The 22,036-nt window shown below is 40.1% G+C and overlaps 1 protein-coding gene across 5 annotated transcripts in view; it reads left to right on the forward strand.

Annotated features, from left to right (window-relative positions):
• Positions 1-22,036, forward strand: part of Fam13b (family with sequence similarity 13 member B) — a 61,836-nt gene that overhangs the window by 20,793 nt on the left and 19,007 nt on the right. For 4 of the 5 annotated variants that reach the window (XM_057788592.1, XM_057788591.1, XM_057788593.1 and 1 more), the window contains exons 7-11: positions 4,505-4,665; positions 5,211-5,343; positions 14,345-14,409; positions 16,588-16,636; positions 17,377-17,524. In XM_057788592.1, coding sequence (XP_057644575.1) covers positions 4,505-4,665; positions 5,211-5,343; positions 14,345-14,409; positions 16,588-16,636; positions 17,377-17,524 — 556 coding nt within the window. Of the gene's footprint in view, positions 1-4,504; positions 4,666-5,210; positions 5,344-14,344; positions 14,410-16,587; positions 16,637-17,376; positions 17,525-20,466; positions 20,533-22,036 lie in introns of all 5 variants that reach the window. The other variant, XM_057788596.1, reaches the window with a different exon arrangement.

The following is a 22,036-nucleotide window of genomic DNA, read 5'->3' on the forward strand; positions in this document are numbered from 1 at the left end:
CCATGTAGCGTGTGATTGGATTCTATACCCTTATCCCTACTTCCTGATCTTAGTTTAAGGTACTAAGCCGAAAACATGTATTATTTATTTGTAGTTCTGAGCATTGGACCTCAGTCTTTGTGCATGCTAGGTAAGCATTCTGTTACTGAGATAAATGTTCAACTAGGAAAATGACAGAGTTGCATAGTAGAAATTCCTTTGTACTTCACAATTATTCACTTAGAAATTGTGCGGTGGTGGCGCACGCTTTTAATCCCAGCACTTGGGAGGCAGAGGCAGGTGGATCTCTGAGTTCAAGGTCAGCCTGGTCTACAAGAGCTAGTTCCAGGACAGGCACCAAAGCTACAAAGAAACCCTGTCTCGAAAAAACAAAAAAGAAATTGTTGACAGCTTGACCTAGTATTTATAGACTTCTCAAATTTGCAGTGTATGCCTTGATTATACTTTATATTGTTGTATACTTTTGTGGTTTTCTGTCCTATAATTTCCTTATGTGTACTGAACTTTATGTCTACATGTCAGTATTGTCTTACATGTCACTACTTTTATATTTTTTCAAACATTAGAAAAGTTGGCTTTAAAATATATCGCATTTTACATTACATAGGATGATACTTAAATTAAGCAAGACTGAAGAGATATGTTGAATTCTGTTGGGTTTGCCCATAGATAGAAAAGGTATTAGTATATTGATCAAAATATCTCCAAGAAGTAGGGTAGTGAGGTGTTTTTCACGTTGCTAATTACTGGGATTTCTTTTCCTCCTTCCCTCCCTTCCGCCTTCCTTCTTTCTTTCCTTCCTAAGATTAATTTATTATGTATGCAGTGTTCTTTCTGCATGTACATCTGCAGGCCAGAAGAGGGTGCAGGATCTCATTACATGGTTGTGAGCCACCATGTGGTTGCTGGGAATTGAACTCGACCTCTGGAAGAGCAGCCAGTGCTCTTAACTCCTGAGCCATCTCTCCAGCTCCAGATCTCTTTTCTTTTAAAAAAATACTTAATTTTATGTTGTATGTATGGGTATATGTCATTACACCGTGTGCATGCTTAGTGATTTCAGAGGTCAGAAGAGGGCATTAGATTGCCTGAAACTGGAGTTACATATGCTTATGAACCACCATGTGGCTGCTGGGTCCTGGAAGAGCAGCCAGTGCTCTTAACCACTGAGCCTTCTCTCCAGTCCCTGGGATCTACTTTCTTACCCATCAAAAAAAATAAATAAACTTCTTGATTAGAGTGAAGTAACAGAAGTACAGATTTGTGAAGCTTGTTTTTCTTTAAGCAATTTGGTAAATTCAGTTTGATTCGTTAGTAGAATTGATGAGATATTTGAGTGCAAGTAAAATAGTCTCAAACTCAGCAGAGCTGTGTTTAATACTTAAGTTTGATTTATATGCTTAAGGATACTAGCAAGTATGGCTGTCGGGCAGTTCTTTGCTTTTTATTTTAATTTTGATAATTGATGGAAGCCAAGTTTATTCAGCACTTTTGGAGTGTCACCCCATTAACTAGTATTTAGTTGTTAAACTCTTCTGAAGGTAGTCGGATGTCTTATGTGGGGTATGTGTTGAAACAGTGAGTAGGGAATGCTTGAGAAATAACTTGACAGAAGTCAAGTGGACTTTGATTGGGCTCTTCAGATGAATGAAAAGTCCAGTAGGGAGGTTGAATACCTTCCTCTTTGAATATTGTGGTAGGGTCTCTCACTTATCCCCAGAACTTACTGACTTGGGCTAGTCTATAGTCTAGCGAGCTAATAGCTTTGGGAATCCGGTCTCTGCTTCTTGAGCACTGGGATTACAGGCAGACCACCATTCTTACCTGGTTTTGCACTTGGACTCTGGGAATCTGAACTCTAATCCTCATGCTTGTGTTGTAAGCATTCTATCCTCTGAGCCATCTCCAGAGTGATTTATGGGAGTGATACATGTTCAAATAGGAACAAAATAGGTAAACTGAATGTTTATTGTTTAAATAAAAAATAGTTTTAAATTTATATACTGTGTATGTATGTGATGTGGTATCATGGCACCTGTGGAGGTCAGAGGACAGCTTGGGGAAGTTGGTTTTTTCTTTCAGTTACACAGGTTCTAGGGAACAAATTTGAGGACGTCCACTCAAGCTTGATGGCAAGCGCTTTGTCGGCTGACACTCTGTCCAGCTCACTGCCCCCTCTGAAGCTTTTTTTTTTTGTAGCTGTTTTATTGGTAGATGAGGCATTGCATTTGTAAGTACAAATTAAATGGAGTCTGTCATATTTACAAATTGAAGTCATTGACTTTTTAAAGAAAATTTTTTGAGATTCCCTAGGTTGAACCTCTAGTCTTGGGTGTACTAGAGAAGCAGCCTGCCACTAAGCTGCAGTTTCCAGCCACTGACTGTTTTCATCTGACAGATGATAGTAAGTGTTGAAGAGCTCCCACTTGGGCTTGTGTAGTCTAGGTTAGGTAGCCATGTTGGTAAGACTTTATGGGTGTAGTCTGACATTTCCCGGAGATAAAGCCTCGCAGCACTTCCTGCCCCTCTGGCTTTCACAGTCCCCATGCCCACTTCCCCGATGATCTCTAGCTGTAGGTGCGGCTGTGGTGTAAGTGCGGCAGTTAGGGCTAGTACCACACAATCCCTTGTTCTCTATGTTTTGGTCGGTTTTCTGTAATGGTCTGTCTGGCTAGTTTGACGAGACTTTGGCCCAAGATCTGCTGCTCAGTATTTTAATGATTAGTATTAACTTATAAAAGCTTTTAGGTTATTTGTAGATAATTTCTTTTTTGATGTAATTTATTTTTGAGACAGGGTCTTGCTGAGTAGCTCAGGTTGGTCTGGAAGTCACTGTGGAGCCCAGATAGACTTGAACTTACAGGTTTGTGCCACCACATCCAACTGCTACTTTTGGACAACTTTAAAATAGGTTTCACTTAACAACCGTGTTTTTGGCTGAGCAGTGGTGGCACACACCTTTAATCCCAGTGCTCGGGGGCAGAGACAGGTGGATTTCTGTGAGTTAGAGGCCAGCCTGGTCTACAGAGTCTACAGAGCGAGTTCCAGGGCAGCCAAGGCTACACAGAGAAACCCTGTTTTGGAAAAAAAAAATGTTTTATCAACTTACCCTTTGTATCTTAGTTGTTCGTTTTTGTTAGTGATTACTTAATATAAAGTTGGTTTCATGTTGGAGACATTTTATAAATCCTACTAAAAAATAAAATTACAATTTTGTGCTTAATAATTAAAATGTAAGTCCTTTGTTTCAGGATTTCCCTTGCAAATGCTAGGCTAGTGTTCTATCACAGAGCTGCATCACTAGCTGGGGTCCCGTGTTGTCATGAAGAATGTGATCAGAAGTTAGCCAGCAATTACAAAACGTAGCTAACACATAAAGAAAGCATCTTGCCCCTGTTTCCCCCTTGATAGGGTCTGCTTGCCTAGAGCTCACTCTGTAGACCAGGCTAGCTTGTAACTTACTGTGTAGACCAGGCTGTCCTGGAACTAGAGAGATCTGCCTGCTTCTGTCTTCTGAATACTAAAGACAAGTGTGCCAGCCCAGCCACAAGCAACATTTTAGAATATCCCCCATCCCCATTTATCCTGAGCTGGCCTCTCAGTTTGCCAGGATGATCTTGACCTTTAATAATTGTGCCTCTGTCTCTCATTTACTGAATTTACATATGTATTTCATGAAACGCAGGATATTTGTGCCTTCTTTTTTATACTTAATATTAAAATGAATTATTTAATATCCTTAGAAAGTGTAGAAAGGAACTGGAAGTCTTTTGTGTTAGATTTGTAAGATTAATTAGGAAATTACTAGATATATAAAAGTGGTTAGAAAATGAAGCTTTAAAAAATTCATTTTGAGACAGGTCTTCTGTGTAGTTCTGGCCAGTGGAGCTTGCAGAGATCCTCCCAACATCTCCCTGGTACTGGAATTGCAGGCGTGTACTGCTGGGCCCAGTGAAAACATTCTTACTGTTAAGTGCAGGCTTTTTCATAGGTTATAACATTATTCATATTTATCATGCATCGAAATGCTGTTTGACATAAGCAAAATTAAAAAGTTGCATTGTTCTTTTTATACACTTGTTTACTTTTTATTGTTATTTAGTTTTGTAGTGCTAGGGAGTGAAACTGGGATCTTATGCATGTTAGGTATATGTTTTCCGGTTCTACAATTTTATTTCGATACAAAAAAGTTGATACTTTTTTTTTGTTTGTTTTTGTTTTTGTTTTTCGAGATAGGGTTTCTCTGTGGCTTTGGAGCCTGTCCTGGAACTAGCTCTTGTAGACCAGGCTGGTCTCGAACTCACAGAGATCCGCCTACCTCTGCCTCCCAAGTGCTGGGATTAAAGGTGTGCGCCACCACCGCCCGGCGAAAGTTGATACTTTAGAGAAGAAATTCATATTAGGAAATAAAATTTAAAATGAGTTCCTTGCATTTACAGTATTTTTTAGAATAAGACTTTTAAAAGCTTTATTAAATTTAATCCTGAAGTTCCTTTTTATGTAGGTTAATGGGCTTTCTGAGGAAGAAGAGGAAGATGAAAAGCTGGAACATATAGAAGAACTTCCAGAGGAAGGTGTAGAAAAGGCAGATGGCATGCCAGAGGGGTTGCAGCTGAGGATGCCTGAGAACACCCTGGAACCAGACAGTGTTACGGCGTCAGCAAGGTAAAGACCTCAGCTGAGCATCTTTAGCTTCTTAGTGTTTGATTCTCACTGTAGACTCAGGCACCAAACACCAAAGCACTGCTTTGTGAGGCTGAGCTTGGCATAGCGGGGGATACAGTTAGTGTTGGAGAATTAGCTAGCAAGCGTGTTCCCCTGTAATCCCAGCATTTGAGAGGCAGGACCAGGAGGCCAGACCGTGCAGGTTGTATATAGTAAGACCCTTTCTCAGGGAAAAAAAAAAGAACAAAAAGAAAAATAAAAGCCATTAAGGGATTTTCATTTACCAGTGTTCCACGTTTCTCAGAAGTAAAGTCTCGTGTATATTTTCCTTAGAGTTTGTTTTTATGCTATCTAGTTAGTGGGTTTGGTTAAAGCTTTAGAACTCTGATACAGAGTTTCTAGAGATGGCAGTACTGTGATTGAATTGACCAGCTTAGTTACTTTACTGCAGGATTACGGACTTGTGCCGCCACAGCCAGCCTAGGTCATGATTGGTATCTGTTTGTTTCAAAGGCCTTATCCTGACTTTTTAAAAATCTTATTAGGGTTGATGCTGCTGCTCATACTGCTAATTCCAGTGATGGTAACATAAAGTGTTCAAAGCCTGTGGCTGTCACTGCCACAGATAATGAAGTCATGCAGCAAGATTTTATATTTGAGGATCAGAAAAATAATGAGGTAAGAAATGCTAGAAGCATCATTCTAACTGCCCATGTGTTTCTTTGATAACAGAAGTTAGTAATTCTGCTGACATACTTGTCTGTGTTGTAAATGCCTAAGAACATAAATTCTCTGTAGAATTTAGGAATCATGTTAGAGAAGTGTAAAGCATCTTATTTTTATTATTTTATTATTTTTAATCTTTTATGTATATTTTGAGTAAACTTAACGTGTGCCATGGTCAGAAAACTACCTTTGGTGTTAATTTTTACATTCAATCTTATTTGAGACGGGATGTGGTGTTTTGCTTGTATACACACCAGGTTGTTTGACCCAGGAGCTTCAGAGGATCAACCTGTCTTCCAGCCCATTTTGCTGTAGGCACTAGGATTGCAGATTTGTACTGCTACGTTTTACATGGGTTTGTGTGGCAAGGACGTGTACCCAGTTAGCCATCCCCCATCCCAAGGGCCATTTTGTTTTAGGCAAGGTCTTACAGTATAGCCCTGGCTGACAGGGAACTCTCTACATAGACCAGGCTGCCCTTGTTGTAAAACAGTGCGAGAGGGACCCTGGCGGGTAAGGGCTGTGGATGGGAGACAAATACGCCATGCAGGCAGAGCTTAAGTCATGAGTTTATTGAGAGAAGGGTAAAGAGGAGGGAAGAGGGGGAAGAGAAATACAGAGAGGAAGAGGAGGCAGGACCAGCCTGCAGTGGGCGGACCTTGTCTCTTAAAGGGACCTTTGCACCTGCGCTGTGCCTTAGCAGCCATAGGACCCTGGGCTGGTCAGGGTACTGCCTGGGTTCATCCTGCTAGGTGACAGGGCCAGCATAATACCTGAATCCTTACAGCCCCCGCTCTGCCTCCCAAGAAAAGGTATTAAAGGTGAATGCCACCATGTCCAGCATCAAACACATTTTAAAAGTATTTCTTGGAAAGGAAGTTTACGATGTCCACTGAGGTAGTTAGTGGTATTGTGTTGAGCTTCATTAGTTTCAAAGTTTTCTGTATTTCTTAGTACTTTTGAAGAACATAATTTTTCTCCCTCTTTTCCCTTTACAGTTCTTAGTTGAAGTAGACTCCTATAATAAAAAACAGATCTAAATAAAACCTTTTTGTCGTTCTTATGGGTATAGGTGTTTTGCATATACCCTATGGTGTGCTCAGTGGAGACCCAGAGGCTAAAATAGGAGGCATTGGAACCTCTGGGAAGGAAGGAAGTTAAAATTGTGAGCTGTGTGTGGGATCTGGGGATTGATCCCAAGAACAACCAATGCTCTTAACTGCTAAACTGTCTTGGTGGAGGCCACTTATTCATTCCCCGCTGCCCAGACCACAAAAGAATCACACAGAAACTATATAATTTGCAATACCGTTTTGCCAATAACTTAAGCTATTTCTGGCTAACTCTTAATATCTTAAATTAACCCATTTCTATTAATCTGTGTATTGCCATATGGCTATGGCTTACTGGCAAGATTCCAGGTGTCTATCCCCATTGGTGGCTACATGGCTTCTCACAACCCCGCCTTCTTTCTCCCAGCATTCAGTTTAGCCGCCCCACGCCTGTACTCCCCCCCCCAAGCTCTACTCTGCCCTATCACACACCAAGGCAGCTTCTTTATTCATTATTCAATAAAAGCAACACATATACAGAAGAACCTCCCACACCACTGTCTCTCTACCCTCTCCGTTTTTGATATTTAAAAGACAGGGGTCTCGCTATATAATTTGGACTGGCCTGGAACTTGCTATGTAGACCAGGCTGGCCTTGAACTAACAGTGATAGTTTATTTTTTTTTTTCCTTAATTGCTGAGACACCTGGCAACAAAAGACACAAAAGAGGAGAAAAACAAGCTTAATAAATTATTCCTCAAATACAGGTGGGAATCGGAAGCAAAGTAAATCTCTAACGGTGGCTTAACTAGCACCTATCCAGAAGTGACTAAGTGTGTAGATGACGACCAGGAAAGGCATTTGCACCATAAATAGGGTTTAGTTCTGTTAGGGCAGAGTGATAGGGATTTCTTCTTCCTGGCAGAGGAGATGCAGTAAAAATGGAGATACCTTATGTGTGTGAGATGTTCTGATGCGAAGGTGGTGCTTGTTTCCTTGTTACTTTCTAAAGCAGTCAGCTCAGAGTAATGTCTGAGAGGCCTGTGTTGTATGCACGTTCAGAGTGCTAAAGATCTGCAATTGCAGAAACCTGTGAACACTTGAATTGTTGGTGCTGCTGTATAAGCCACTGCATAATTTTCTTGTAAATATTTATTTATTTATTATGTATACAATATTCTGTCTGTGTGTATGCCTGCAGGCCAGTAGAGGGCACCAGACCCCATTACAGATGGTTGTGAGCCACCATGTGGTTGCTGGGAATTGAACTCAGAACCTTTGGAAGAGCAGGAAATGCTCTTAACCTCTGAGCCATCTCTCCAGCCCCAATGATTTTGCCATCATAATTTTCTTTTTTTTTTTTTTTTTTGGTTTTTCGAGACAGGGTTTCTCTGTGGTTTTTGGAGCCTGGCCTGGAACTAGCTCTTGTAGACCAGGCTGGTCTCGAACTCACAGAGATCCACCTGCCTCTGCCTCCCGAGTGCTGGGATTAAAGGCGTGCGCCACCACCGCCCGGCCATAATTTTCTTAAAAAAATAATTTAGTGCAAACCTAGGAGCTGGGTCTGTATGTCAGCAGTATAGAATCTGCCTGCATTGTGAGAGTTTCTGCATTTGGTACCTAGGTCTGAAAAAGAAAGGTATAAAAGCAGCATCTGAACTATACTTTTTAAAAGACATATCTTAACACATTTATTTAGTCTTTTTGAAACATCGTCTCACTGTATAGCTCTGGGCTGGCCTGTAACCACTATCTAAACCAGGTTGGCACTCAGAGAAATCTGCCTCTGCTTCTTGAGTACTGGGATTAAAGGTGTGTGCCTCCATACCTGGCATTTTTTAACACTTTGCCTCTAAGTATGTGTTGTCATGCTTTGATATTTTTTCTTTTGTATGTAGAAATGGGCCTCAGTCACAAAACAATCCGTTTGATTAGTGCTCTGATTGCAAGCATGACCTACCACATTTTTTTCCTGAAGATTTAAGTTTTAATTATGTGTATGTTTGTGGGTTGAGATGTTTATTGCCCATAGAAGCCAGGTATTAGATCTTCTTGGAGCTAAAGTTACAGACAGTTGTGAGCTGCCTGATGTGGGTGTTGGGGATTGAACTCAGCCCTTGTGGAAGAGCAGTAGGGAGTTCTTAACCACTGAGCAATTTTTCCAGCCCCTATTTTTACTTTTTACTAGCTTTATGACTTTGGTTAAGTTACAGAGCTTCTGAGCTGCTTTTTACTTCCCCATAGGAAATGATAAGGTAATATCTAGTACAAGATTAAGATATGGAGAAGTAAATAAAGATGCTGTGAAATTTCTTACGTTCATGAACTTCTGTATTAGATCTGTTTTTCTTATTCTGTTCCTGGTTCTCTGGTGGTTCCCTTATCCTTCTGAAGTTTTTATCTTATATTCCCCTAAATATAAGAAATATCCCTGACCTACAAGGTAACCAAAGACCACCTACACCTCTTTTTGTCTTGGGAATGTGAACATTGTGTTCTCTAGACTGCTTCCTGCTGAATGTGGGTGAAGTATTTTTAGGGTCCCAGAGAGAAAATTTGAGATAACGGCCAAGTCCTGGGAAGACCAGTTATAACCTTTGTTGATAGAGATCACCTGTCAAGTCCTGGGAAGACCAGTTATAATCGTTGTTGATAGATATCACCTGTCAAGTTTCAGGAGATCGCGTCCCTGATCAAACCAGATCCAAATCAACCTGGAACTGTAGTGGCATTTCAATTGTATTTTAATAAATAAAGCTTGCCTGGGGATCGGAAAAGTATAATAGCTATACTGGCCAGCCTTACAGACCAGGAAGGGCTGACATATACTTTTAATCCTAGTGGCCACACTAGTTGCCATAGAAATAAGGTGGCGTGTGCCTTTAATCCCAATGATGCACACCTTTAATCCCAGAACTAGAGAGGATTATGAGACGGGAGGAGACAGCTCTCAGACACAGTCTCATTCTGAGATTCCTGGAGGCAGGATCACCATTTTGGACTGAGGTTGAGATAAGAGCCAGTCTGACTGTTTTGCTTTTTAGATCTTCAGGTTGAACCTCAATTTCTCTCTGAGTTTTTATTAATCGTGTTTCATGAAACAAACACACAACCTATTGTTTCCTGTGGAAACAAAAGCAAAATCTCTTCTCCAAAGCATTTTTGATTTCCATTTGACAAATACACTTTTGACTTTTTTAAAAGTTAAGGCATTCTTAAAATATCTAGGCTGGTTTATTTTCACAGCAATCAAAAAATTCAAAATGAACACAATACTATACAGGGTCCAGACTCCTTGTGTTTCCCATCTTTACGTGGCTTTTTTCTTTTACATTACTTTTACTCTTTTCTTTAAAGACTTTATTATTTTTAATCTATGATGATCTATACCCATTTTCTTTCTTAAGCCTATGCCCAGTGTAAAACACATTGGAACCTGTTAAGAGGTTTTTTTTCTGTCTGACCTCTTTTACTGCATCTCTCTCTCTTTTTTTAAGATTTATTTATTTATTATGTATTCAGTGTTCTGCCTGCATGCATCCCTGCAGGCCAGAAAAGGGCACCAAATCTCATTACAGATGGTTGTGGTCCACCATGTGGTTGCTGGGAATTGAACTCAGGACCTTTGGAAGAGCAGGCAAAGCTCTTAACCACTGAGCCATCTCTCCAGCCCTACTGCATCTCTTTTAGCCTTTTTTGATCGCAGGAGCAAACTTTAGACTGTTAAGCTACACCTGGAACCTCAGCATGCTCTCGCAGCTGGCTCTGCCCACTTCTCAGATTGGGTTGTGAAAGCCAAGCCCAAAGCTTGCGCCCTGGTCGGAGTTGTGGAAACCACAAGCAGTTTTTGCTTAGCTTGCAGTTTCTAGTTTCTATTTAGCACTGCCTGCTAAACAGCAGCGGCTCCTTTTAAAGGAGCAGCATCTTTATTTTTTATTTTCAGCTTTCTGAGGTCCTACATGGAAATTCAGGCCCATGTTGAATGCTAAAGGGTTGTGTGCTGTTTACTCTTTGCTTTTCTGGGGGGCCTGCCACTCAGCTTCCAAATAAATCACACACTGAGAGTTATTTTTAGTTATGAGTGCCTGATCTTAGCTTGGCTTGCTTCTAGCCAGCTTGTCCTACCTTAAATTATCCTGTCTACCTTTTGCCTCTGGGCTTTTGTTTTTCTCTATTTCTGTATATCTTACTTTACTTCCCTCCCCATGGCTTGCTGGTACCCTCGTCTCCTTCTCTCATTACTCTCTCCTCTTCTGGATTTCTCCTATTTATATTCTGCCCCGCCTATCCTTCGTCTTGCCTTTCTGTTGGGCCACTCAGCTCTTTATTAGACCATCAGGTGTTTTAGACAGGCAAAGAATCACAGCTTCACAGAGTTAAACAAATGCAGCATAAACAAAAGCAACACCTTAAAATAATATCCCACAACATAAGCTGCCCTGTGTGTGCTGGGAATTGAGCCCTAGCCCATTGAAAGAGTATCCGGTGCTCTTAACCACTGAGCCATCTCTCCAGCTCCAGGATAAAACATTTTAGACTCCTTCCCCATTCCCCATGTTCAAGGAAGAAGCTTTATAGTTTAGCTACATCTCTCTACATCTGCTTCCCTTTATAATAAAATTGCTAGGAGTTGTTTTATTCCTCACTCTTCCCCTTCTTAAAAATATTTTTGGGACAGAGTTTCTCTGTGTAGCCCTTGCTGACCTGGAGCTCACTCTGTAGACCAAACTGGCTTTGAACCCAGAAATCCTCCTGCTTCTGCCTCCCATTCTTTCTTAACTCATTCCTGCAATCTAGCACTCTTGAAACAGGAGCCTCTCCAGTTGAAGGCTAGTGTAGGTTAGGCCTTGTCTCAAAGAAAGAAAGGAATTTTTAAAAAAAATATGGCTATAGGACATTTGGATATTACTTCTGTTAATCTTTGTATTGTCTCTGTTATTTCAAGGTAAGTGAAAGTATAGATTAAGAGTTGTTGGTGGGATAGTTTGCTTAACTGTGTGCTCTGACTATCCTGGAACTCACTCTGCAGACCAGGCTGGTCTCAAACTCACAGAGGTCTGCCTGCCTCTGCTTCCCGAGTGCTCGGATAAAGACATATGCCACTATGCCCAGCAAAGTTTAGTTTTTAAATTCTGTCTTAAAAACTAAGGCATATAAAATACTGATTTCTTTTCATGTGCCTAGTGGTGGGAAAAAGCAGAGAGCTAGCTGGATTGAGAGATAGGTGTGAGGCCAGAGTGAGGTGGAAGGAACAGGATCTTGTTTTGTGTGGGCACTCCAGTGGGATGTGCAGTGGTAACAAAAGGAAGGCCTGGGCTACTACAGGATGCATGCCTGGTTAGGGGTGGGGATGGGGTCAGGAACTTCATCTTCTCCTCTCATCCCTGATGTATGCTATGGAATGGGGCTTCTGAAGCTTGCAGCTGTTTCTCTTCTATCTTAGATTTGGATTTATTTTCCCACCCTGCTGAGACCTGCCTGTGAGTTTACACTTCTTAGCAGGGGCCTGTCAGCTCTAGGTCTTGACTTGTCCTGATTCTTCAGGCTTTGAACTAATACATAGGCCTATGACCTAGAAACTTTTGAAAATGTATATCTACTTTCATGATAACATTTGATTTTTAGATCATTGGTTTTCACACTGAGTTTATCTCTTAAAACTTGTTGAAACATTTTAGAGATAAATTTTTAAAAATGAGTACATCAATATTTATTATACTAGTAAAAATTGACTAGTTTTAAAATAATTTATTAAGAATAAATTTATTCATAATATTTTCATTTTATTTTTGTTTGTGTATGGGTGTTTATGTGTATGCGGTCTGCCTGCATGTATGTATGTATATGCATGATGTGTGTGTAGTGCTCTTGGAGGCCAGAAGAGGGCGACAAATACCCTGGAACTCAAGTTAGAGTTGTGAACTACCGTATGGGTGCTGGAAATTGAACCCCATTTTTTCTTTTCTTTTTCTTTTCTATTTTCTTTCTTTCTTTTTTTTTTCCAGTAGCAGCAAGAGCTAACCACTAAGGCACCTCTCCAGCCCCCACCCCCCTATAATATTAATAGGGTTGTTTTCCCCTCCCTCACTTCTTCTTTGAAGTAAGATATCAGTATGTTGCCCAGTTTACTTTGAATTTATGTTCAGCTTGGGCCTGGTATAGTCCCCTGAATAGTTAGGACTATGGGTTTGCATCCATCCGAGTGTGTGGGTGCACATGTGTGCAAATGTACGTGGAGGTCAAAGGTTGGCATCATGTTTCCTCATTATTCTGTGCCTTATTTTTTGAGACAGTCTTTTGCTGAGCCTGAGGCTTGCCGCTTTGGTAGATTTGCTGGCTGGTTAGCCCAGCGGATCCTCTTGTCTCAGCCTTTCCATTGCTGGGCTTACAGATGTGCACTGCTGGGCCTGGCCTTTTTACGCTTGCAGAGAAGCACTCTGTTAGCTAACCTGTTGCCCCAGACCCCACTTTTTTTTAAAAATAACTTCTCATTAAATGTTTTAATTTGGGAGGTTGCATTGTTTTATGTTTATAAATATAATTAATGACTGCCTAGAGGATTTTCATATTTGCTTTTGTATTCAATATGCTGCTGTAGAGTGGATTGGATTAGAGAGTAGGAAACAGTTCATCCTCATGGAGATTTAGTTTTTTTCACACAGTCAGGCACTTTTCATGCCAAACAAAATGGATTCTTAAGAATCTAAGAAGGAGCCGGGTAATGGTGGTGCACGCCTTTAATCCCAGCACTTGGGAGGCAGAGGCAGGCGGATCTCTGTGAGTTCGAGGCCAGCCTGGTCTACAAGAGCTAGTTCCAGGACAGGCTCCAAAACCACAGAGAAACCCTGTCTCGAAAAAAAAAAAAAAAAAGAATCTAAGAAGGTTGCCAAGATGGTCAGTGGATAAAAGTACTTGCCACACAAGCCTGTCGATTTCAGTCCACATAACCCACAGTGGAGGGAGAGACACAATTCCTAAAATTTGTCCTCTGATCTTTACATATGTGCTGTCGTGCGTTGGCCATACAAACACATACTAATACGAATTTAAAAATTAAGAATTTAAGAAGAGTCTAAGAATTGAAGTTTTTGTTGATTTTGCAGATTATCAAGAATATGAAAATGTTTATACACGTAATATTGAAAGGAGTTGTATTATACTTTGGAGACTTGGTCCTTCATGTAGCTTAGGCTTGTCTGTAGATCAGGAGGAGCTCAGATTTTGAGTCTTCCTGCCTCTGATTCTTGAGTGTTGAGATTATAGGCATGTGCCCCCACACCTAGTTCTCTTGGATCATTTTTAATTTGTAAATTCATTGAAGAGTAGATTCTTCTGTTCTTCTGAGGCTCAAATGCCCCCCACCCCCTGCCTCCAGTATGGAAAGAAGTTGCTATTTCAAATGTACCCAAGCCAGAGCCCTTGCTCTGCTAGGCAAGTGCTCTACCACTGAACCAGCACCATAATTTTTGGAGGAGAGAATTCTAAGGAAAGAAGATACTAGTGATTATTGCTTACAAGGAGACAGAAAAACAAGGTCCCTACAAGTACTTAATATATTTCAGATTTTGGGTCGAGTGATGGTGGGGCACACACACCTTTAATCCCAGTGCTCGGGAGGCAGGGGGATCTCTGTGAGTTTGAGGCCAGCCTGGTATACAGAGTGAGTTCCAGGACAGGCACCAAAGCTATAGAGAAACCCTGTCTTGAAAAATAAAAAATAAACAAACAAAGGAAAAGGGGAGAAAAAGGTTCAGGTTTGAGGGAGGTTAAGTTTTGTGTACAGAAACTGCCAGTTCCTAAGGCTGTTACAGTAGTGGAGAAGGGATGGTTGCTAATTTGTCATCTGACGTCTCTCTACTGTGACTGTGGGAGTTGGTAGACAGCCGTGTTCTTCTGTTAGTCTGCAGGTGTACTGTTAGAGCCTTGTAGTGACCATGGAGACAGTGAAGATGGCCGTCCCGAGAGGTAAGCCTTTATTGTTGCTGATAAATCGTTTTGAGAATTGGAACAACCTTTTCACAGGTTTTTGGTTGAGAACTTTGGGTGAATATATCTATTATAACACACAGTTTGGGTAATCTTAGAAAGAAAATCAGGCTTTTTACTTTAGTGGTATATTAGAGTTTATTTAGAGCCACAAATAGACTTTCTCAGCTGCAGACCACCATTAATTATGAACATACATTAACAGAACACAGCCTTCTTAGAGATGACAAAACTTTGATTTATAAAAAAATGAGAATTTGTCGATATTGTAAATGGACATGTCAGTGAGTTAACTGATAGTTTGGGAACTGTGGCCAGCCAACCGAAAATCTATAGAGTACTTGCTCCATTGAATAAGTGTGGGATAGCTTTCTGTCCCTGTTACTGTGTCCAAGAATAATCTTGCCCATTTGGTGCTTGTTCACCCCCATCCCTCTAAGATGTCTGAGATAATGAGGCGCATCAGATGGAGAGTCCCTTTGAGGAAGAGCAGAGTCTCAGTCAGTGGACAGAAGGCTTTTCCAGTCTCTTGGCTCTTGTTGCCCTTTGCAGCGTTCTGTCCCAAGCTGCCGAGAAGTAGATCCTTACATTCTTAGCAGAGCTGATTTGATGTTCTGAAAACGATCAGGAATGAGCGTTCTGATAGAACATTACTGATTTACTGATAGCCTATTGGTCAGGTAAATTTTTGTTAATGATGTTGTATCTTAATTGTGAGTAGGAACCTGCTGTTGGTGGGTAAGTAAATTCTTTGGAGCCATGTCTCTGGAGTGTCCTCATACTCTGAAGGTCCACAGATTTCCTGCTTACGGAGCTCCTTGTGCTTCCTTTCAGGAGGCAGGACTGATCCTCTTCCAGCCCAGGGAATTTTGGAGCTATGGGCTGAAGATGTAAGATTAACAGGCATCCCCAGAGTGATGACATCGGGATATGGTAGAACAATAAGTATCCATTTAGTGAGGACCCAGTCTTTTTGGAAAGCTCTTTGCTCTTCAACTCATGTCTAGGTTAGCGAACTTGTAGATCTAGAATACTTTGGTTAGGTGGATTGCATTTTACATGGTTAACACTTATGTTTTTCAGATTTAGTTAATTAGGTCTTTCAGAGTGAGTCTTTGAGAGTGAATCTAACTTATCCTACAATTTGCTCCAACCCCAAATAAAAGAAAGCCTTGAAGCGATGATGGTGCACACCTTTAATCCCAGCACACAGGCAGGCGGATCTCTGAGTTTGAGCCAGCCTGGTCAACAGAGTGAGTTCCAGGTCAGCCAGGGCTACACAGTGAAATCCTGTCTCGATCCCCCCCCCCAAAAAAAAAAGCTTGTCAGAGAATTAAGTTTATTTCTCAGGCCACCAAAGATAAGATACTTATATAAGGAATTAGCTTCTTGTGTTTAAATCAAGGCTTGTTTTCCAAGTGCTCACCACCTATTATGACCACTTAAAAGTAGCACTTAGGTATATTTATAACAGATTGACACAGACCTCTATGAGGAACATTTCCCACTGTGGGCGTATTGATAGCTTACCCTATTAATAACAGATGCTTTGTTGACTGACCAAAGAGGGTAGGGATCATTTGTGACAGTTTACAATATGGTTCTTACACAGGGTTTCATTTTTCTGGAGAAGTAAAAGGTGAATGAAGTTTTTTCTTTCTTTTCTTTTTTTTTTTTTAAATGTTATGTGTTAGGTTTTGTGGTGAGGGTTTAAGAAGCAGTAACTTCCTGTGATAGTGGTAGCCTTCAAGGACAGATCCATGGAGAGAATAAACCTGTTGGTCAGAATTTTTAATATTTTTTTAATATTTATTTTATGGATTCTTTTTCCAATATGCATCACTTCTCACTGGCTTCTGTATTACGGTTTTTAATTTTCCTTTCATAGAGATTTTTCTTTTGGGGGTGGTTTTATGTGGGGAGGGAGTGGTGGAGAATATCATTTAATTTTTCCAAACCTGAAGTAAGTCTGTGGATCTTTTCAGTATTGTGTGATTTTCAGATATAGGGCTCCAAAGAATGGGCATATGCCCCATTGTCACTTTCCTCTTCAATTTTAAATGCTAACTATATTGGGGAAGAGAAGAGTTTAGGTAAGAGGTAATAGCAGTTACCTTTTTAGTCTTCAGATGCTAATAACTATACTTGTGTTTTTAGGAAGGAATATTTGTTATGTGACAGTGATAAATTGCCACACTTGATTCTGGTAAGAACTATCTTTATATTATAGTTCTTAAAAATGTTGCTTAGATTCATGTATCAGTTATGTCTAGCCCCTAATTTTTGCATTGGATAAGTTAAAAGAGTCATGTGTGTTTTAGTTAAACAGCAGTTAATATGGTTACAAGATTGTGGGTTATGAAAGTACTTTCCCAAATTTGAAATTGAAACTTGGTTTCCTAGTAAGACATTATAAAATGCAAATTTATGTTTGAATGTAGTTTGCTCGTACCTGGAGAGATGGCTGCTCTGGCTGCTGTGCTCTTCTAGAGGTCCTGAATTCAATTCCCGGAAACCACATGGTTGCTTGCAACCATCTATAATGGAATCTGATGCTGTCTTCTGGTGTGCAGGCCTATAAGCCAACAAAGCATTCATAGACATAAAATATATACAAACCTTAAAAAAAGAAACAAAGCTCTGACTCCTCTTCTGGAGGACCTGGCTTTGATTCTCAGCACCCACACTTGGTGACTCATCTGTTAGTCCAGTCTTGGGGGATCTGATGCCATCTTCTGGCCTCCTTTGGCACTAGGCACACACATGGTGTGCATAACGTAAGTGCAAGCAAACATACACACACACACACGTAGAAACAGGACAGTTAGCTTTGTTGGCACAATAAAGTAATGAAAAATACGTAGGGATATTTGTGTGCTGATTATGTCTGAGCCAGTTATGAAAAGCGTCATGGTTATGAAATGCATTCTTTATTTTAAAATGCAGGATTCTAGTAGCAAGAGCCATGATTTGAATGCCAACACGGAATCAGAAGTAACAGATGGTCAGAGTGGTGGTGTTCAAGGAGAAGCAGCATGTGTACAGGTCGCTCATTTAGATCTGAAGAATGTTTCTGATGGTGATAAGTGGGAAGGTAATTTTATCTAAACATTTTAATTTCCTGATACCTTTATTTGTAATTGAAGTAACCCAAAGCAGTGATGAGATACCTGCCCAGTTCTGGACAGTGTTTGTCATCCTGCTCTGTTTTCTCTTGAAAACAAATGAAGTTTGTTGTTTTTGCTTTTTGGGGTTTTGTTTTGTTTCCTCAAGCATAATAGAAGGACAGTTCTTTCATGAGTAGAATGTAACTATATGATTCGCTTTGAGAATGAATGCTACCGCTGGAATGGTGCATGCCTATAATCCCAGCATCTGGGAGATCAGCCTCGGCTGTATCATGAGACCATCTGTGAGCCACTTCCCGAGGTACCATTTTCAAAGAAAAATCAAAATTGATTAAAAATCACCCTAGAATAGATTTGGTTAATTATTAAATCAGATACCATTTCTTGGTCTGTGAAGGTTCAGTGTATTAGAGTTTTGATGATTCTACCAGTTTAAACAGGGTGTTTTGCTACCTTTTCTTATAATCATCAGTAATATGTTTTTGTTTTTTAATTCTTCAAGGGTACTTCTAAGCAAAGATTGTATTGTAGATTACAAAAGTATTTGGGGGAGACCATAAATAGTTTGCACAAAGGAATGAAGTTTAAATTTAACAAGCAACATGGGCATATTGTTTTTTGGGTTTTTTGTTTGTTTGTTTGTTTTTTTGTTTTTCGAGACAGAGTTTCTCTTTAGTTTTTCTTTGGGGCCTGTCCTGGAACTAGCTCTGTAGACCAGGCTGGCCTTGAACTCACAGAGATCCTCCTGCCTCTGCCTTCCAAGTGCTGGGAGTAAAGGCATGTACCACGACTCCCCGGTGGGCATAATCATATTTTAAATTTAGAAAATGTCCACTGAATTTTTGCTAAAGGTTTTACATTAAGAAAAATCATAAGTTGTAAACAATTTAAATGAATTATTTACACACTAAAGTTTTTTCTTGGGAAAAATACCAGACTCTACAGTTTACTTTGAAGTTGGTAAAAAGAAGCTGGCTAATGAAACGCATGAATAATGCATAGCAGTGCGGCAGGTGTCAGTGCAGATCTGTCGGGCACGCCTTTACCCTTGCTGTGTTTTTATCCACTTTAAAATATTGGAAAGGGGGAAAAATAAGCAACCAGTTTCGATCCATGAATCTTTATGAGCCATAAATCATCCTAAGTAAAGAGAAAGTGAGATAACTCAGGATTCCTAAGCCCAGTCTTTGATCATGTGGATAGACTCCTGAGACTGTCTTTTGGCAAGTTACTTGATGACATACAGTGGCAATAACCAAAGGGCTGCAGTGCCAATGCCCTGAGTTCCGCTTGCTGCCTGACCATAGTTTCAATGTAGGTTTTTGTTCTTAGTTTTTAATCCCAAGTCCAGTCATTTTAAAAAACTTCCTACCAAATCTTTGTGCCAATTTTTAGTGTTATCCTCCCCTACCCACCAGTTCTAGGTCTCTGATTGTGAGCCTTAACTTAAACTATATCAGGAAGTTAGTTGGTTTCCGTTTGACCTATTCAGAACCTTTAAAGAAGCTCCCTTGAGTTAGGAAAAGTTAGCATACTGGTGGTGGTGAAGATCACATGTCCATTACTTCAAAGGATCGGTGGCTAAACGAGCACCTCTAGGAACCATGGCAGGAAAGGAGTCTCTGAACATGAGGGTAGGATACTGGTGAAACCCTTTTGTCTCTTCTAGTAGGAGATGCCTGGAGGCTCTGGCCTGCCTTAAACATAGAAGAATGAACATTTTCCATTGTTTGGAGAGACTGGTGTCTCTAGCTCCAGCTCTCTGGAGGTTCTCAAAGAGAACCTGTTACTGGGTGTTTCCCTCTGTCAGAATTGAGATGTAACTTGTCAGAAGAAAGGAAAAAGCCGTGCTGTTGTTTGCATGGGCTGACTCATCTTCATGATAAATCCATGCAGTTCCCTTTCTCATTTCCAGAAACTCAGTCCAGTGGGTAGATGAGTGACTCCTAACCCTGGGAGAGAGTGGTTGTCATTAGTCATGTTCTGACTGCCACAACTGTGAATATTGATTTTCTGCAATTAGGTGTTGGAATATTAAAAAAAAAAACAAACTTAATTTTTTTTTTTAGCTTTGTGTACTTTGAAATCTATAGACAATTTTGTTTGTTTGCTGTGAGTCTGGTAGAGAAATGGGGATGACGCCACAAACTGTGGCCCTTCTCTCTATTCCCTAGTAAGTGAGGTTTTGTTTTTTCTCACAGGGTAGTTAACAGAGCATAGTCAGCAAGCAGGTTGCACATGTCTATCACAACCAGTGTGAATTTGTGGTAGCTGCTAAAAAGTCTTAATGGTGGATATCATCTTTGCCTCAGTAGTAAGTCTCTTAAGGAGCATGACGCATAACAAAGGGAGATTTTTGTTACCTTTCCCTTTTGGTCCTGGGGATAGAACCAAGAAGCACTCCATCACTTAATGATACCCGCAGCCTTTTATTTACTTATTTTTTTGGGATGTTGGGGTGGGTTCAAGACAGGTTTTCCCTGTACCTTTGGAGCCTGTTCTGGCACTTGCTCTGTAGACCAGGCTGGCCTCACACTCCCACAGATTCACCTGCCTCCAGCCTCCCAAGTGCCATTGCCCGGCATCCTCAGCCTTTTAAGAGAGTTGTTTTCTTTCTGCCAGTCTTACTGAAAGGTTTCAAAGTGTACCTGGCTAAGATGGCTCGGTTCTTCATCCCGATTCTGAGATTTAATAACAGCTATTTTGGAGTTTGCCTTACTTGATGAAATATAAATGTATATTTGCTAAAGTTTGGTTAGTTCTTTGCACAATGTTTTTGAGCAGAATGCCTAACTGGTCTTAGGGAAATGTTTTTGGTATCCTTGGCTTTGTGTTATGTGTATGGTTTGTTCTGCCTGTGCTGTGTGTTCACTGTAGTGTTTTTTGCCATTTTTTCCCATTTTATTAGCATCATGCCTTATCACTTTCCCCCTCATTGATTTCAAAACAATGCATCTGCAGAGAGAAGGGGAGGGTAAGTATGGTTCACCATAGTTTAGTTTTTTTTTTCCTTTTTGTGGGTCACTTTGTCTGTCTTTTTATTAGCCCTTCTCCTGCTGTCCCCAAATCTTAGGAAAACTTGTGTTAAAAGCTCAGAAAAAAATGTTTTTGTTAATTTTTTTTCTTAAAAAGTGGTAATTTCTCAGTTCATTATTAGTGCATTTGCTGGGACACAGGTACAAGGGTTGCTTTGAAATCACTGTATTGCTGAGTTTGTTGTGGGATCACATACTTGTTACCCAACTTTTAGTCACCAAACTGATCTAGGTTTCAAAAGCAAGCTAAGTCATTTTCTAAAAACTGTTAAAAGATAATGCTTTAAGTGGCTGATACATAACATTAAGCGACATTGCTGAAGTGGTTGTCTTGATTATTGTCAAAAGGACAACTTAAAATTTTGATATGCTAATTCATTGTTCCATTAGGTTTTCCATTTTACAATAGTAGCAGTATCATCAAGAATTAAAATTTTAGTTCTAAGTCTAATATATAGCTAAGAAGCCCTTCCTCTCCCACACTCCAGGATGTTTAAAGTTAGTGTTGTATTGGGCATCTATTTGTAGATGGTGTATGTGAGCAGAGGCATAAGCTGTATTATCATGGCTTGAGTGGAGAGTATACAGGATGCTGATGATGAAATAAATGTGCTTAAGGAGGACCAGTGCTGTTTGATTCTCACTTAAATACTGTTGCGGGATTAAAGTGTGTGTGTGTATCCTGTTTATAGGAACCTCATAACAGAAAGTAATTGTCACTGTTTTGATGCCTACTGCTAACATTTTTTCATATTATTTAACATAATGTGAATAGGGTAAGTTGGCTCCTCACTCCGAATATTAGAATTCTTACAGTGTTAACTTCCATTTCTTTTCTTTTTTTTTTTTTTAAATATTTATTTATTTATTATGTATACAATATTCTGTCTGTGTGTATGCCTGCAGGCCAGAAGAGGGCACCAGACCCCATTACAGATGGTTGTGAGCCACCATGTGGTTGCTGGGAATTGAACTCAGGACCTTTGGAAGAGCAGACAATGCTCTTAACCTCTGAGCCATCTCTCCAGCCCCTTAACTTCCATTTCTTAGTTCTGTGTAGTGTGGGGGAAACTTTCATATTTTAACATAGCCAGACATACCATCTGATAGAGAGTTCATACACCCAGTGAGTGTTGAGTGTTCACTGTTTCTAAGACTTGTATTGAAAAAGTGTTTTTCTGTGTAACAGCTTTAGACTATTGAGTTAGGATTATATCGAATAACATTTTTAGAATTAAATTTAAAAAACTTAATAGTGTGTTTTCTTCGTTTGTTACTGGGTTCAGGCATTTAAGGTGAATCTCTTAATGAGAGGATATCAAGAATGAAGCTTGGATATTTCTAAACCCCAGCAAGCATTATGAATATGCTGTAGTGTCTCTTGCATTGATGTTTTCCAGTATATAGATATATATGTGTGTATATATTAATAAACAAAACATA

The sequence above is a fragment of the Chionomys nivalis genome, chromosome 14 (assembly GCF_950005125.1).
Source record: "Chionomys nivalis chromosome 14, mChiNiv1.1, whole genome shotgun sequence".
Lineage (NCBI taxonomy): Eukaryota > Metazoa > Chordata > Mammalia > Rodentia > Cricetidae > Chionomys > Chionomys nivalis.